This window comes from Camponotus vicinus, unplaced genomic scaffold (genome assembly GCF_025532165.1).
Source record: "Camponotus vicinus isolate PSW18456_S1 unplaced genomic scaffold, iyCamVici1.0 SCAF_6, whole genome shotgun sequence".
Lineage (NCBI taxonomy): Eukaryota > Metazoa > Arthropoda > Insecta > Hymenoptera > Formicidae > Camponotus > Camponotus vicinus.
In genome coordinates, this window is record NW_028141978.1 from 17762207 (window position 1) to 17778673 (window position 16467).

The 16467-nt window shown below is 30.4% G+C and overlaps 4 protein-coding genes across 6 annotated transcripts; 1 reads left to right on the forward strand and 3 right to left on the reverse strand.

Moving 5' to 3' along the window:
• Nucleotides 1–944: 944 nt before the first annotated feature.
• Nucleotides 945–2024, reverse strand: LOC145973767 (uncharacterized). The gene has a single exon (XM_083103343.1). It carries the CDS (start codon nucleotides 2022–2024, stop codon nucleotides 945–947), a length of 1080 nt encoding a protein of 359 aa, XP_082959469.1.
• Nucleotides 2025–2793: 769 nt separating this feature from the next.
• LOC145973404 (uncharacterized) lies at nucleotides 2794–4580 on the forward strand. Its single transcript, XM_083102738.1, has 3 exons — nucleotides 2794–2981; nucleotides 3394–3578; nucleotides 3696–4580. The coding sequence occupies exons 1-3, from the start codon at nucleotides 2826–2828 to the stop codon at nucleotides 4456–4458; spliced, it is 1104 nt and encodes a 367-aa protein (XP_082958864.1). The 5' UTR covers nucleotides 2794–2825; the 3' UTR covers nucleotides 4459–4580.
• An 806-nt stretch (nucleotides 4581–5386) lies between these two features.
• LOC145973056 (uncharacterized) lies at nucleotides 5387–8614 on the reverse strand. Of its 3 annotated transcripts, none has more exons than XM_083102218.1 (5): nucleotides 8468–8614; nucleotides 7703–7855; nucleotides 7410–7631; nucleotides 6792–7301; nucleotides 5387–6626 (listed from the first exon to the last, which is right to left on the reverse strand). In XM_083102218.1, the coding sequence occupies exons 3-5, from the start codon at nucleotides 7477–7479 to the stop codon at nucleotides 5551–5553; spliced, it is 1656 nt and encodes a 551-aa protein (XP_082958344.1). In that variant the 5' UTR covers nucleotides 7480–7631; nucleotides 7703–7855; nucleotides 8468–8614; the 3' UTR covers nucleotides 5387–5550. The 3 variants fall into 3 exon arrangements, with proteins under 3 accessions (XP_082958344.1, XP_082958342.1, XP_082958341.1); XM_083102216.1 differs by having other exon boundaries at nucleotides 7703–7870; nucleotides 8468–8507; XM_083102215.1 differs by lacking the exons at nucleotides 7703–7855; nucleotides 8468–8614 and having other exon boundaries at nucleotides 7410–7680.
• A 3374-nt stretch (nucleotides 8615–11988) lies between these two features.
• On the reverse strand, nucleotides 11989–13968 carry LOC145973768 (uncharacterized). The gene has a single exon (XM_083103344.1). It carries the CDS (start codon nucleotides 13966–13968, stop codon nucleotides 11989–11991), a length of 1980 nt encoding a protein of 659 aa, XP_082959470.1.
• Between the last annotated feature and the right edge of the window lie 2499 nt (nucleotides 13969–16467).

The window sequence follows — 16467 nt, forward strand, 5'->3', positions numbered from 1 at the left end:
GTTTCTTTTCCATTTTCTCTAATTAATATTTTATAGATTATTTTTTAAAAAGTCTACTAATTAGGAATCCGATAGTCAAAGGTAAGAGCAGTCAATTTGAAAAGGACCGTTGAAATCACCACAGTAACTCTCTGAGCAACCTATGATATTAGTTCACCACCTATCCTGAAAAGGACTGTTGGAGAAAATATATCGATAGCTCACTAAGTTACCGATGGAAATGCTCACTAACTATCCTGAAAAGGACCGCAACTCTCTGAGCAACCTATACTATAGGTCCTATAGTATTCGCTGACCAACTATCCTGAAAAGGACTGTTGGAGAAGCAACATTTGATTTTAAGAAAGTTGGGAAATTTTCACCAACTTTCTTAAAAGACTGCTGGAGAAAATATAATATTAACAGCTCACTGAGTTACCGATGGGATTGCTCACTAACTACTCTGAAAAAAAACGTTAGAGTAGTAACCACAGTAACAATTTGATTTTTAAATTAAGTAGTCTTTTTACGGTTTCTGCAACCATATTGGATACGCCGTCTTGAATTTCAGTAATGTAACTCCCAAGTTAAGATTAGCTTTTTACTAATTTTCACACTTTCAGTCGCCATATTGGATCCGCCATTTTGAATTTCAAAACGGGGCATATGACTTTCGAAAATACTAGTAAAGACTAATTTTTTGAGCTATCGAACGTCTTTGTAGATCGCTTCAAATTTTAGGCAGACAAGTGATCCGGTTGACGTGAAACGTCCCATATATACAGGGTGTCCCGAATTTAAATGGCAAAACTTCAGGAGCGTGTAGGGGACCGAAAAACTAAGTCAAAAAGTCCTTTAGCGATTTGCTCGTTTTTGCTTCATTTTGGAGAAAATCGCAAAAAAAGAAACAAAACAAGTTTTCTTTTTTTTACTTATTTATTTACATTTTATTTGTTATCATCTATTTAATGCAGATATTGTTCAAAATGTAGCCCTCTTACAGCAATGCAAGCATTACATCTAGCACTGACTTGATTAATTGCGGCTAGACATTGTTCTGGTGATATTTGGTGCACTGCATCTATGATTCGGTCTCTTAATTGCTCTCTTGAATTGATTGGCACCGAATAAACTTCCTGCTTCAAGGTTCCCCATACGAAGAAGTCCATGGGTGTCATATCAGGTGATCGGGGTGGCCAAGGTACTATTCCTCCATGTCCAATCCATCGTTGTGGATAATTTATGTTCAGCCAAGATCGAGCAGCTCTGCTATAATGAGCTGGACATCCATCGAGTTGGAACCACATTTCAATCCGCTGCTGTAAGGGAATGTCTTCTAAATAATTAGAAAAGTCGTCCTCTAAAAAATGCGTAAATGTGATTCCATTCAATCTTTCGGGTAAGAAATACGGTCCCACCAGCAATCCGTTCCAAATTCCAAGCCAAACGTTTATAGCAAATTCATGCTGAAACCTGTTTTCTCTAATAGCTCTGGGATTTTCATGAGCCCATACATGATAATTTCTTTGGTTAACAATTCCTCCTCTTGTAAAGGTAGCTTCATCGGTCCATATTATTTTTAATGGAAATAAATTGTCATTGCGAATTGTTTCAAGAAACCAATTACTAAAATTCAATCTCTTGACGTAATCTTGAGGTAATAAATTCTGTACTTTTTGAAGATGGTACGGGTAGCGATTATCACCTTTCAAAATTCGCCATATTGCCTGCCGCGATATTCCTAATGCAGCTGATGCTCTTCGGACGCTAGTCTCAGGATTGTTATCAAAGTGGTGTTGAATACAATTTCTTCTCCGACAATCTGCTCTTAACGCTGCCTGGAATTGGTCGCCTTCATTACGAAGTGAAAATGACCCAGTCTCTCGTAGTCTATTAAAAGTCAACGAAAAGACTTGTCGATTAGGCACTCTTCTATTTGGAAATCGGCGCGCATACTCTCGCATCGCTTCTAAAGCATTACCGTTGCAGAAACCGTACACGAAAACTATATCAGCGTATTCAACATTAGAATATGTACGCGGCATTGTAGCTGATGCTATTCACTTCAAAATATCTGAGTAACTGACTAAAGACTGATGAAGGACTCATAGAAGAAAGCAAGAATGTGAACAAATGAAAGAATGTAAAGGATAACATCAAGTAACATCAGTAAAAAGAAGAAAACTTGTTTTGTTTCTTTTTTTGCGATTTTCTCCAAAATGAAGCAAAAACGAGCAAATCGCTAAAGGACTTTTTGACTTAGTTTTTCGGTCCCCTACACGCTCCTGAAGTTTTGCCATTTAAATTCGGGACACCCTGTATATTGATTTCCGACATTGATTTCCGACATTCACCCGACATAAAAGAGAAATTATATTTGTATATTTATTTCGAAATTTTATTACTTTTTCTAACTACGTTTGTTTTTTAAGATGCAGCCTATATGATGATTCTATCTGAAAATTAGCGTTTTTTATAATGGATTAAATGTTTTCTCGTATTTGAAAAACACACTTACCTTGATGGGACTCGAACTCGGGACCTCTGGATCGTGAGCCAACTGTATGGCACGCCGTTTTACTTTTTAATAATATAAAAAATATTCTATTCAATATAAAAGTTTCAAAAAATAATTGTTTTAAGAAAATTGCGATTCTTATTAATAAATTAAAATTATGTCAGGACATAATAAAAATTCGGAATTATTTATTAAATTTAACTAAATATTAATTATATTAATTATATTTATTTAATTATTGTTATAAACAGGAAAAGGTCGTCCTGCTGTTCAGTTAAATGAAGAGCAATTGACTTTATTATACAATGAAGGGTATACTGCTATTAGTATGGCAAACCTCTTAGGTTGTTCAAGAAATATTATTTATAAAAAGTTATATGAATTAAATATGCCTATGCATGCACGATATTCACAAATATCAGATAATGAATTGAGAATAAAAATTGCACAAATTCATGAAGAACATCCAAGAGCTGGACATACAGTATTTATTCTCTCTCTCTCTCTCTCTCTCTCTCTCTCTCTCTCTCTCTCCCTCCCTCTGTTAAAAATTTTTAAATTATTCTTGTTAATAAAATTTTTTATTTTATTTAAACTGACAATCAAGTTTGATTACAATATGCATTGACATGAGTAGGTGCTTTTCAAAGTCGGTTTACCAAACATTTTATAATGTGATTAAATAACAACCGTCAATATCTGAACTCACGTAAAAGAAATCACTTGATAAGAACCAAAACCGATGGTCGAAACGTCATGCATGTTATAATCAAACTTGATTGTCAATTTAGTCAGAAATAAAAAATTTTATTAATTTTTACACTGATGACTTACTTTTATATCATATTCTTGTTAATATATCTGGAAATAATTATAATAATAAGAATAAATTACAGATGATGCAGTCATATTTAAAGGCAGCAGGAATTTGTGTACAAAGAAATCGAATAAGAGAAATTTTGAATGCAATGGATCCAATTGGAACTGCGAGCAGATGGAGCCAGACGATTAAGAGAAGAACTTACAAAGTAGCCACACCAAATTCTTTATGGCACATGGATGCACATTTAAAACTTTCAAGGTATAATTTCTTTCTGTTATTTCTACAATACTAATGCTAATTATCTATTCTTTCTTATTCTTTTACACATTTATTATTTATAATTATTTATAGATATAATTATATTATAATTTATAGATGGGGTTTTGTGATTCATGGTTGCATCGATGGATATTCTAGATTAATAATATATTTAAATTGTGACACATCTATTCAAGCAGAACCTGTCATCAATTTCTTTGCGCATGCAGTAAATAGTTATGGTCTACCTTCACGAGTACGGTCAGATCATGGATATGAAAACCTTCTTGTGGCTGTTTTAATGAACACAATTCGCGGTATGCATAGAGGAAGCCATATAACTGGCAAATCTGTCCATAATCAAAGAATTGAAAGATTATGGGTAGATGTCTATAAAGAAGTGTGTGATTCAATTTATACTGAATTATATTCTTTAGAAGATCAGGGTTTATTAGATATTGAAAACATCATGCACAGATTTTGTATACAATATATTTATAAAAATGTTATTAATAAAAAGTTATCATCATTTCAATCTGCATGGAACGTTCATAGTCTGAGAACAGAAAATAATAAGTCTCCACGAAAACTGTGGTTGGAAGGAATATTAGAAAATTACAATACGACTTACACAGCAGTACGTGATATTTTTGATACCAATATGACTTTACGTGAAAAGCTTTCTGAGGCCTTACAAAATTTAGGGATCGATCTTTCCGCTTCTATTATAAATAATAACACGAGTCTCCCTTCTTCGTCTTTTAGTGCGATATTAGAAATAAGTGAAGAACAAAAATTACATCTAGAAAATATTATTAGTTTAGAAGAAAAATGTAATAAAGAAAAATATATACTATGTGTCAATTTATTAAATTCTTAATATATTATAATAAATATATTATATAATTTTATGTAAGTTAATGTACTTGAATATTATAATTTTTACTTTTAACGGATTTTTAGTTTTAGCTTTTGGTTATCATATTTAACATTGCATATTAATATTTGAACGCAACTACTATTTTTATTATATGAATTATTATATATGAATAAACTAATGTACGCAACTATTATATATAAATAAACCGATATATGAATAAACTTTGTTAACTTCATTAAATAGATATTGTTATTTAAAATTTTAGGGATTTACTTGTTGAACATTTTTGTGAAACAAAATTATTCTCTATCTTATACATTTTATTATAATATATTAGCACAATAAATTACAACAAGAAATTAAATAAAAAATATTGTTTTATTTCAAAAATAAAATTATTTTTATTTATAAAATTATAAATAAATAATTAAGTAGCTTCATATTTTAACAAAAAAATACATATTCAGTCTCTAAGTTATTATAATAAGAACAATTAAAGTTGTAATTTTAAACTTATTTAATTTTTAACATTGTAATAAAACAGAACTTATTAAACAAAAATCAAAATAAATTTTTTACATTTTACTTAGAATTGTCTATATAATTTTTTACGTCATAGAATTATGCATATATGTATTTATGTATAATGCATATATTGCATATATGCATTATGTATATATGAAATTAATATTATAATGTTATTGTTCAATAACAAATGTTAAAATTAATACTAAAACAATAAAATTAAATTAATTGCATAAGGAAAACAAAAATGTTGTTAATTCTAATTGCCATTTAAATTAATAAACGTTTTGTCAATATTAAATAAAACAAATAAATTGAAAAAAATGGTAAAGCAATTAATTAAATTATTGAGCATTATTTTATTTGTGTGTATGTGTGTGTGTGTGTGTGCGTGCGCGCGCACGTTTGTGTAATTTTGAATACTTAAATTTTTAAGTACACTGCCCGTCAATAATTCGTTCCATTTGCCTAGATAATTTATATAAAATATGTAACATATCCTATATAAATTTGCTAGGGAAATGGAACGAATTAATGACGGGCAATATACATAATGACATTTGAATATTAGTACATTGTATATTCCATAGCTTCCTCACTATTTAAGCACATATTTAAATCATTCTTTAAGTCATCATAATTTGCATATGTTTTTGGCAATGTTATAGTATTAGTACATGTATTAAACATAGGTCTTTGACTTAATCCCACTGTATCATTAAATTTTACGTCAATATGCAATGGCATAACAAAAGATCCAGTAATTAAAAATATCAAGTTTGTTAATTTATCTTTGTCAAGACAGTGAATATACATGGTAAAATAATGTAATATATCATTTTCTTCATTTGTTAAATGAGGATCAGTTACTAAACAATTAACAATTTTTATAGCAGTAGGAGTCTGCATATCTAAAAAGACATCAAAATCGCAATTATTCCAAAAATTAGCATACTTTTCTGGTGATACACCTTGTCGAATTTTTGTAATCAATTTTTTAGGTTTCTCTATTAAAATTTCTGTAGCAATAATTTTTAATTGTTCTGACAATGTCTCGGAATTTGGTCTCGCAAAAAATCGATTTGTTTGAAAAAAATCTTGAATGGTCTCCTTTTCCTTTTCACTTAAAGATATAACATTTTTCAGAGCTTTTTTCAAAATCTTTCGTAAGTACGGATTTACATAACGTAATAGTTCTTGTAATAAAATATCAGAATTAATATCTCTTTCAGGCTTTGCAATTAACATTAATGTAATTCTTGATAATTTTGCAGGTATATTATTTGTCAAAAGTAACATATGCTGCAATATTCGTCCAATTATGACAAATTTGTCTAATTCATTTATTTTGCTTAGCTCCAAGTATGGAACTATACAATCCTCACCTCGAAAAAACATACTTTCGCATTTAATAAAAAAAATATTAAATAACTCTTTAGTAAGACCGCCTCCATCAAGACCTATCTCTCCAAGAAAAGTAACTTGCAAATTTTTGTTGATTATTTGCTCATCCATGTACATATTCATTAAATCATGAAAACAATGACTCCTTGATATTTGGATAGTGATAGTTTCTGCATTTTCTGGAAGAAACGGAAGTACTACAAAGCATTTCTCCACACTGTTAGTTTCCTCCTTAGTACCTTAAATTAATAATTTATTATTATTTTTTAAAGTCAAGTCGTCAAATATAACAAATAATGAAAATCTTTTTTTACGGTTATACAGAATATCCCTACATTACTAAATAATCTACATTATTAAATAAATAATGTAGATTAAAATATTAAATAATTATAATTACATACGTAATTGATCATCTTCCTCTTCCTCTTCTTCTTCCTCTTCATCTTTATCAAAATTATTTTCAATTGTTTGATATTGCATTGTTGTTGATCTTGACTGGCGAGCAATTGTTGTGCGTCGTGATACAGTTGAATTATTCAACGAAATTTGCTCTAATTCCAAATGATCAGAATCATTATCTTCCTGACACATATGAATTGAGGAATTTATAGAAGTATCACACACATTTGTTTGAACGGAAAAAGAATTATCTTCAACAAGAGGCAAATCATTTGGAAAATCATTTAGAGGCAATATGACGATTTTGCTTTGAAGTAATTTCTTTTCTAAATCTGTTCCATCTTGAATGTCTTTTAAAAGAGTGATTTTCTTAGTTCTCTCTACTTTTCCCAATCGAAAGCCACACATTCTTAACAAATTTTGAATATGAGGATGAAAAAGTGAAACAATATCTGCCTTTATTTTATCAAATGAAGAATGTCTTGCTATTTCGAATGGCTGTTCAACTAAACCTAGAAATACAATTTTTTAATAATACAATTATTATTTAATATAAATACAATTCAATAATTATATAAATTGAATAATTCGATAAATAATAAATAATAATTAAACTATACCTAATCCTCTTTGCTTTAAAAATTTTAATTCTGTGTTAGATGGAAAAAAATCAGCATGTGCTAGTTTCATCAAAATCACTTTTCTTTTAAATGTTGCTTTTTTCTTTCTGCCTTTACATGGACTAGATATAACATTATTCCTTCTAAAACTTCTTCGAGTAGCTGTCACCAAAGATGAAAAGTCTTGTTCTTCTTGTGTTGATTCACTGCATGCACTAGTTGCTATCATCAACAAACGATTAGCAATTTCCCTTTCATCGGACATTTCAACTTGAATTTTCCAAAAAGCTTACTTTTAAGATTATTTTCCGAGTAATATTATTTTTGAGGTTATGTGGGCAAACGCGGGAAAGTTACACACGCCACATGTAAAAAAGAAACTTTATAGGCACTATTCGTCAGAGAGTTTGCGCGTTGTCGCTCCTCAGTGCTGCCAATATTGTAGACTAAAGAATCACCAGCTTGAATTAAAATTATGTCGCGATATAATAAAAATTCGAGGAATTAAAATTATGTCGCGATATAATAAAAATTCGAGGAATTAAAATTATGTCACGATATAATAATAATTCTATGAATTAAAATGATGTCCGGACATAAATATAATTGTGAATTTTTATTATGCTCCGACATAATTTTATTTTCATAAATTAATTTTCTTCAATCCTTCATAAATCTTGAAAACCTTGAAAATATAAAATAAAAATAAAATCTATAAAAATATATTAAATTATCTTTTTCAGCATAAAAATAACTTCACATAATAATTTAAAATACACACAATTTTAGATAATCTCAAAAAATAATTTATATATTACTTTTAAATGTTAATAAAAATGTGCACATTTTAAATGCAATACAATATAAATTACAAAATATAAAAGTAAGATTTACTTGCAATATTTTGACCATGTATAGTTTTAATGTGTGTATAAAAAAATGTGTTCTAATTTTTAATAATTTATTTACAAAATAAAAATATTTTGATTCTATGTAATAAAATTGAATTATATTTATGTCAGCACATAATAATAATGTCCTAAAATTCCTATCTTTACCTATACTGTTAAGGTAAAATTTACGTTTGACATCATTTTATATAATTTTTTTTATGTGTCTACATAATAATAATGTTTCCAAATAGTTTCTTTATTAATTTAAAATAAAAAATTTATTTTTAATTTTGTACTTAAAATGTTTGCTATTAAAAAGTAAAACGGCGTGCCATACAACTGCCTTTCGTGTAGTAGACTACTTCTTCATTTAATTTAAGTGTTATATATTATCTACATATGTCATAACTAGCGCAAATATATAATTTTCCATAAATTATTTTAAGAACCAAATTTATCATTAAGAAACAAATTCAGTTTTAAGAAAGTAATAAAATTTCGAAATAAATATACGAATATAATTTTTTTCTTAATGTCAGGTCAATGTCAGACACCAGTTGTCGCGGTATTGCCAACGTTGACCCCAGAGTCGGTATCGGGCAAAAGTCGGCTAATCTTGCTTGAGCCGACGTCGCGCCGCGATCGAATAGTGACAGTCGATTTGCCGTGATATCGCCAATGTCGGCCCGACGTTTAACGTTGGGCAAGAGTTGGCAAACCTTACCTGGGTATATTTAGTAATATGGTATATTTTTTATTTTATTTATAGTTGATTGATAAACGATTGTGTATATATAATTTGTAATATAAGCACGCGTACAATATATTACACAATCGTTTATCAATCAACTATAAATAAAATAAAAAATATGCCATATTACTACTCCAATAGCCAAGTCTGCTAAAGCAGATCTTGTCAGGTAATCTGTTACAAATTTTTGTCGACAGAAAGATTACAGAATTGATGCAGGTTCTGATATATCATATAATGTCGGCAGAATGTCAACAGAAATATAACAAAATCTGTTCACATAACTGGACAACAGATTATCAACAGAAAACGAGCAGAACTTGTTGATATAATTGACGGCACATTGATGGCAGAAATTGAACAGGATCTGTGCGGCGAAATTTGATGTCAGATTGCCTGTAGAAACCGAGCAGGATTTGCGCACACAATATCTGATAGCAGATTGACGGCAGAAGCAGAACAGAGTTTGCATGATTCGATAGTTCCTTCGTTTACCGCTATGTGATATACTTTCTCGCAATCAAATCTCTGTCAAAAATATATATAAAGTCGCGATTATTAATAAAAGATCAAAAATATAGTAACTATTTCTATCACTTTAATTTCTGACATCTGATACAAGCAGATGAGATTCAGAATATTAAACTGATTGGAATCAATAGGATAAATGGTAAATTATTCATTTACTGCCTATTTGAAGCATAAAGCAAGAATTTAATTCTAAATAAATTATATTTCGTTTTATAAATTAAATTACTTTTACTTTATTATTAATTTAATTAAATTGAACTAGTCCTTCGTTATGTGAGAATAATTACGATATAACATATATTATTATACATTATGTCATATCAGAAAAAATTGTCATTAACCGATAACTCATCGATAATACTCTTATTTAGCACCTGTAATAATCAATTTTATTGCATTTATACAACATTAATATAAGTAAGCTCAAATCTTGTTCGGTTTCTGCTGTCAATTTGCCATCAGATTGCGTGCGCAGATCCTGCTCGATTTCTGCCGACAATCGAGCGTCAAGTCATGTTAACAGATCCTGCTGGATTTCTGCTATCAATCTGCTGTCAGATTTTGTGAGCAGGCTCTGTCAGCAGAATATAAGCTGAATGAGGACGCAGTTGATGTCAGTCTGCTGATATACTTTGATTAAATCTGTTACCAGTCTGCCAACATACTGCTAACATTTTGCTTACGGGGTATATGCCATATAGTTCATGTCTAGAAAATACTCTAATCCATAATTATAATATATCCATAAGTATTAATTATAATATATAACGATAACGCTCTCCAAAATGTGTTCGTATCCCACATTATATATGTATATATATTTCTTTAAGAATAAACAAACACAGTTCTTATTAATGTGAAAATGGTGCTTTTTTTCACCTTATTTTATTTTATTTATATATACTTCTTATATATATATATATGTATACCTGAAAGCAACAGCGAAATGGTTGTAGAAAGCATAATATTAGAAGAAAATTTATTTTACATTTATTTATATCAACAGTGAGATAATTTTATGATTATTTATTTATTGACATCGTATCTAGATCTTTTGCAATGTGTATATATATAAGTATATCCCAATCACAGTTATTAAGCACAAAACAAAATGTTTCACCTATCCGTTGTTCATGAGTGCATTGAGGAAAAGATACATATACATTTCGATCAAAATTTCTCGTTTATATAGAATCGTATACAATTATGCATGATTGTATCTGAACTATATTTGTTACTTATATATATTTATATATGACGCAAGACTTATATATAATTATATATTAAACTAACAGAAATCCATATATAATTATACATAAAACATTGTGAACATTATACAGGGTGCTTCATTTTAATCCGACCAGTCGAATATCTCGAAAACCAAGCCCGGGAGAGAAAAATATTTCAGACAAAAGTTGTTTGGTTTCGAGGGGGCCATAAGATGGTATCATTGGTTTGACCTTGAAGAGTCATTTGAAGGTCACGTGAAGGTCACTTCAATTTTTTTAAATGGAACACCCTATATATTTTTGCACACTCTTGTAGCTTATCTCGAGAGCTTTCCAAAACACTATCATTAAGTACCTTTTCGTTAAGTACTTTTTGAGTTATGAGGGTTGAAATAATTTCTTTATTTTACATAAACCGTAAAATATCTTGTAAAATATTCACTTTTCGATTATCTTATCTTAATACTTTTATGTACAAAATAACGAGAGGAATCAATTGGTGTAAAAAAAACACATAGTTGTTTTGAAGAAAAAATATGGAATTGTTAATTGCAAATTACATATTTTTTCTTCAAAACAACTATGTGTTTTCTTTACACCAATTGATTCCTCTCATTATTTTGTACGTAAAAGTATTAAGGTAAGATAATCGAAAAATGAATATTTTACTAGATGTTTTACGGTTTATGTAGAATTAAGAAATTATTTCAAGCCTCATAACTCAAAAAGTACTTAATGAAAAGGTACTTAATTATAGTGTTTTGGAAAGCTCTCGATGTCAGCTACAAGAATGTGCAAAAATATATAGGGTATTCCATTTAAGAAAGGAGGTCCGGTAAATAAGGCCAAAATCTGCCTCGCGATGGAACCTAAACTAACCGTAGAAAAGTCTTTCTTACGACCCAAGAAAGACGAAAATCACCGTCATTTATCCGAGAAGTGGTGGGAAAGTTTTGGGAATAGCGTATTAAGCTGTTAGGTTTTAATGTCGATTTATACATAAGAACTAACAGTTTTTCCTGTATTAACTTTAAGAGATCGTATCTGTGTAACCAAAGTAAAGTAATTTTTTATTTTTTTAAATATTTTTAATTGTTTTTAGATTTAAAACTTTTTAATTTTTTTTATTTTTTTATTTTTACTTTTTTTACTTTTTTAATTTTTTTAGTCTGTTCTTAAACATCATCCTCATCGTTTTCTTCGGACTCTGATGATGCTATGTTGTAAAAAATATCACAAAGAGAGTGTGCAGGTTTGTTTATGTCAAGTAAAAAACGGGCATAACCAAAAAACCACATGATTGTGGCTACATGAGAACAACATCCAACGACACGTTGTCCCACTTTGCAGCTGCAAAAATGAGCACTAAGTGCTTCGATTCCTTGTTTGTTTTTATCGACAAGAACATATACAAAGTACTTAATGGACATGGAGTGACGAGATCGTATACGCACTTTCAAAAAAATACTAGCAGACCAGTCCAACGCTATACCGTATTTTCTAAAATCAATGGGTCTTGTTGGTTTCGCCATTTCAAACTCAAAATCACCGTTTGAATTTAAGTGATCAGCATAATAACTGTGTGCCATTTTAATTGCGTACGAGCCGCAAGTGTAAAGCCAAAGATCTTGCATATCTAATCGTGGAAAGAATTCTATCTCGACATCTTCCATACGTTGGAAACGAGAGGTCTGCGAATTTAGTTTTTCTTGACATACCAATTCAAATAAGTGATTTTTTTCGTTCGAAAAATGAAGCATTCTATCTATAATTCTTTTATCAAGATCAGAAGTGACAACTGGTTTAAATGTCAAGTTAAGTAAAGCACAAGCAATCTTAAAATCGTTGAATAAGGTATCTAGTATGGTATTTTGAATAGTTCTATCAAAATACTTAAAGATTTTCTTTATTCTTCCGTTTACAACTTCGACAATATAGCGAACTTTTGTGATAAGTCGTGAGGAATTTGCTTGCTGCGTTGTCAGTGGTAATGAGGGTTTATCGGCAAAAGATGGCATCTTCGCTACAAATCCTTTGCTCGAGATATTTGGAATGCAATCCCTAAAACCGCGATCAACGATTATAACATCGCCGGGCTGAAAACTATTCCAATCGGTAGTATTTAAAAGATCGATCAAAATAGAAGCGTCGTTTTTGTTTCCCGGAAAAGGACCCCAAACCGCTCCAATATAACCATCAGGAAATACTGCCATCATTGGTTTGATCAAATTCCTGTGTTTATGGCCAGAATAAGTCATACGTTGAAATGCGAAATTGGAGCTTTTCTGGATAAAGACATATGTGCCATCAAGCACGAGAATAATGTGTTCACCAGACGGAGCATGTAAACGTTTAGCAGTATCAGTTTGATGATTGATCAGATCAGCACGATCGCGCGTCAGTGAAAGATACTTGTCACAAAAAGGCCCTATAAGAATGGATCTGCAAAGTTGGCAGTAATTGCGAGCAGTTTTTTCTGCAATATTCCAGCGAATAGCTAGTTCTTCAAAAGTGTAACCTCGTCGAAGACGAGATAGATACACTCCCAAAGCGAATTCCATTCGGACACGAGTAAGTAAATCTTCACTTGACAGGAATTGTAGAACGTCGAAATATTGCTGATGCTCTAAACCAGTTTCGAATTTCAACATGTCATTTTTCATATTCAAAAAGGAAAGAGGTGCTTTGTCTCTTTCTGTCAGAATAATGGATTTAAATGTGTGGAAAGAAGTTAGTATTTCTTCAGCATTCAAAGAAACCCCCATACCAGCTGTTTCAAAATCATTAGGAATTACTAGTGATTCTTTCAAATCATGCACGGTACAAACACGTGCACCATATTTTACAAATACGTTTTTTTTTATAAATATCTCGAGACATTCTTCTTTAGTCAGATTTCTTAAACTTCTAACTACAGAACACCCAAAAACGCATTTGTTGTGGCCTGAATAACTTCGTTCAATATCTAGATGAACAGTAGGCTGTAACTCATTTTGCTGTGCAGCAAAATCATCTTGCCCAGATGAGGAATGTGCCTCAGGACGATGCAAGTTTCTGTAACATTTTTTACAATAATATCTTTCGTCCACTTCGCGATAATCTGTGCGTGATCGTTTTTCGAGACTTATGCCACAGGTCGAACAGACTTTTGTCATCGCGATATAATTGAAAGAAAAAACTAAATTGAATAGAACTATCCCACTAAAATAAAACAAACTTGACGTATTAAACAAACTGTGTGAAAAATCTGTGTTCTTATTGAAAACTTCAGAACCTCTATTCAAAGTCTTGTTAAACTCTGAGTCAGATATTTACTATCTACAGATTAGTAATGAAACAAAATCTGTAAGCGTTTTAATACCATACACTGCAACAGTAATCTTAAAAAATCCTAAATAATTTGGAAAATACAAAGACATAAACTTGTATGTGCATATAGGTGCGCATCATACATAACATAGGTGTAACATCAGCGAATGTGGATTTATGAAAAATATTAACTGTAAAATGAATATAGACAATAGCATGAAGGTGATTTCTACATGTCCGTTCGTATTGTTAATATCTTCTTTTTTAAGTCAAAAGTGAGCACGAAACAAGTCATGCGTTTCCAAGACTGAGTTCTTATATCCTCTCTTCTCAATACACACAGTATAGAGATTATATAAGGACAGGAGTGCGCACTCGGGTTTTAATCTCGGATGAAAAAATCGAAACAGTAGATGTCGCGTCGGTAGCATTTCTCAGAGATATAATGGGGGTATCAGTGGGGCTAACAGATACGATCTCTTAAAGTTAATACAAGAAAAACTGTTAGTTTCGATGTATAAATCAACATTAAAGCCTAACAACTTAATACGCTATTCCCAAAACTTTCCCACCACTTCTCGGATAAATGACGGTGATTTTCGTCTTTCTTGGGTTGTAAGAAAGACTTTTCTACAGTTAGTTTAGGTTCCATCGCGAGGCAGATTTTGGCCTTATTTACCGATCCTCCTTTAAGGTGACCTTTATGTGACCTTCAAATGACTGTTCAAGGTCAAATCATTGTCACCATCTTATGGCCCCCTCGAAACCAAACAACTTTTGTCTGAAATATTTTTCTCTCCCGGGCTTGGTTTTCGAGATATTCGACTGGTCGGATTAAAATGAAACACCCTGTATATAAGTATGCAAAATGCGCACTTATATATAATTATATGTAACAGTTATTGCACTTATATATAAATATATATAATGTCCTGTACTCTATCATTTATAATTATACATATTTTTGCACAATTATATATAGTTTTGTACAATTATATTCAATTCTGCATGAATATACATGAACAATTTTTTACCGGGTAATAATAATAATAAAAATATATTATTTTTTTTATTATTATTACATATAATTTATACGACTGGGAGTAATGAGATAATATATATAAAGAGAAAAGATCACGCATAAATGAACTCGATGCCCGTGTTTCTCAATACGAAAATTATGGGTGTAGCACGGACACGCACCCAATATAAACTTTATCGGCAGTGTCAGAAAGTGGGTGTTACGTCCCGGTTACAAAATAATAGAATACTACAATACCGAGATGGGTAACTTAATTATTTTATTCCAATGCCTCTCGTATTTTTCAGTCACTCTGCATTCACCGGGTTTACTGGGGATGAGGGAGATTATGATCTATTATCAAATTTAAAATTATATTCCAAATGAGGATAAACAGAATAAAAAGATAAAATAAAATAATATAGTATAACTAAATGATTAGATTAAATAAGAAAACGCAATTGATCATAAAGTAATGCCGAAAGAATGAATAAAATTAAAATAATCAATATTAATATAAATTATCAATATTAATATAAATATTATTAACTCAATCATTTCATTTATTAATAAACGATAATAATCAAATAATGATAATGAACTCAAATAATAGGATAATTAATAATTATAAATCGAAATAATAATTATAAATTATAGTAATAATTATGAATCGTACAATATAATTATATCAAGTAAAGTAATAATGACAAAATTATGTTAAATAATCCAATGGAAATTAAATTAATGACATTAATTATAATAATTATATGATAGAAAAAGGATTAAAATAATTTTAACTCCCCTAGTTTCTAATTATCCCTTACTTACTAGGAGAATATATAATATTCTTCCTTCCTTCTAGATCTGTCAGAAGTATCGCTCGAAATTCAAAGATCCCGCAGTGTGAATTTTCCAATGGATAATGCATTTCAAAATTCGGCGGTAAAGAGTGGTTCTCAGTAAAATCTCTCGTAGAACTTTCCAATTAACTATACATTTATATTGTATAGAATAAAAGTGTATAAGTAGTTACAATCAAGTCAGTGAATAATGCAGTGAACAATCAGCGAAAATCAGAGTACGTCTTGACTGTAGGCCGGAGAAAAAACTTCTGATCCTCCGTGACAATGCCGGTAGACGCTGGTCCTCCTTAGTACGATTTGGTGGGGGATTAGATAATGCAAATTTCGTCATCTTCTTTGTCCGTTGGAATATCGATCGGCCAGAGCTTGGTATGCGGATGTTATGTTTAGCTGATTAGCGAGAGCAAGTCGCCGTGTGAAATATATGAACGAATCCTCTTAATAATTTTACAATTCTATTA

Excerpts from the sequence above, each read along its gene's own strand:
- LOC145973056 (XM_083102215.1), bottom strand. The coding sequence starts at position 7,674 with ATGTCCGATGAAAGGGAAATTGCTAATCGTTTGTTGATGATAGCAACT. Across the intron at positions 7,302-7,409 it reads TTTAAAGCAAAGAGGATTAG|GTTTAGTTGAACAGCCATTC; the intron begins GTATAGTTTAAT and ends TTGTATTTCTAG. Across the intron at positions 6,627-6,791 it reads AGAGGAAGATGATCAATTAC|GTACTAAGGAGGAAACTAAC; the intron begins GTATGTAATTAT and ends TATTAATTTAAG.
- LOC145973767 (XM_083103343.1), bottom strand. The coding sequence starts at position 2,024 with ATGCCGCGTACATATTCTAATGTTGAATACGCTGATATAGTTTTCGTG.
- LOC145973768 (XM_083103344.1), bottom strand. The coding sequence starts at position 13,968 with ATGACAAAAGTCTGTTCGACCTGTGGCATAAGTCTCGAAAAACGATCA.
- LOC145973404 (XM_083102738.1), top strand. The coding sequence starts at position 2,826 with ATGGCAAACCTCTTAGGTTGTTCAAGAAATATTATTTATAAAAAGTTA. Across the intron at positions 2,982-3,393 it reads ATCCAAGAGCTGGACATACA|ATGATGCAGTCATATTTAAA; the intron begins GTATTTATTCTC and ends AATAAATTACAG. Across the intron at positions 3,579-3,695 it reads GCACATTTAAAACTTTCAAG|ATGGGGTTTTGTGATTCATG; the intron begins GTATAATTTCTT and ends TATAATTTATAG.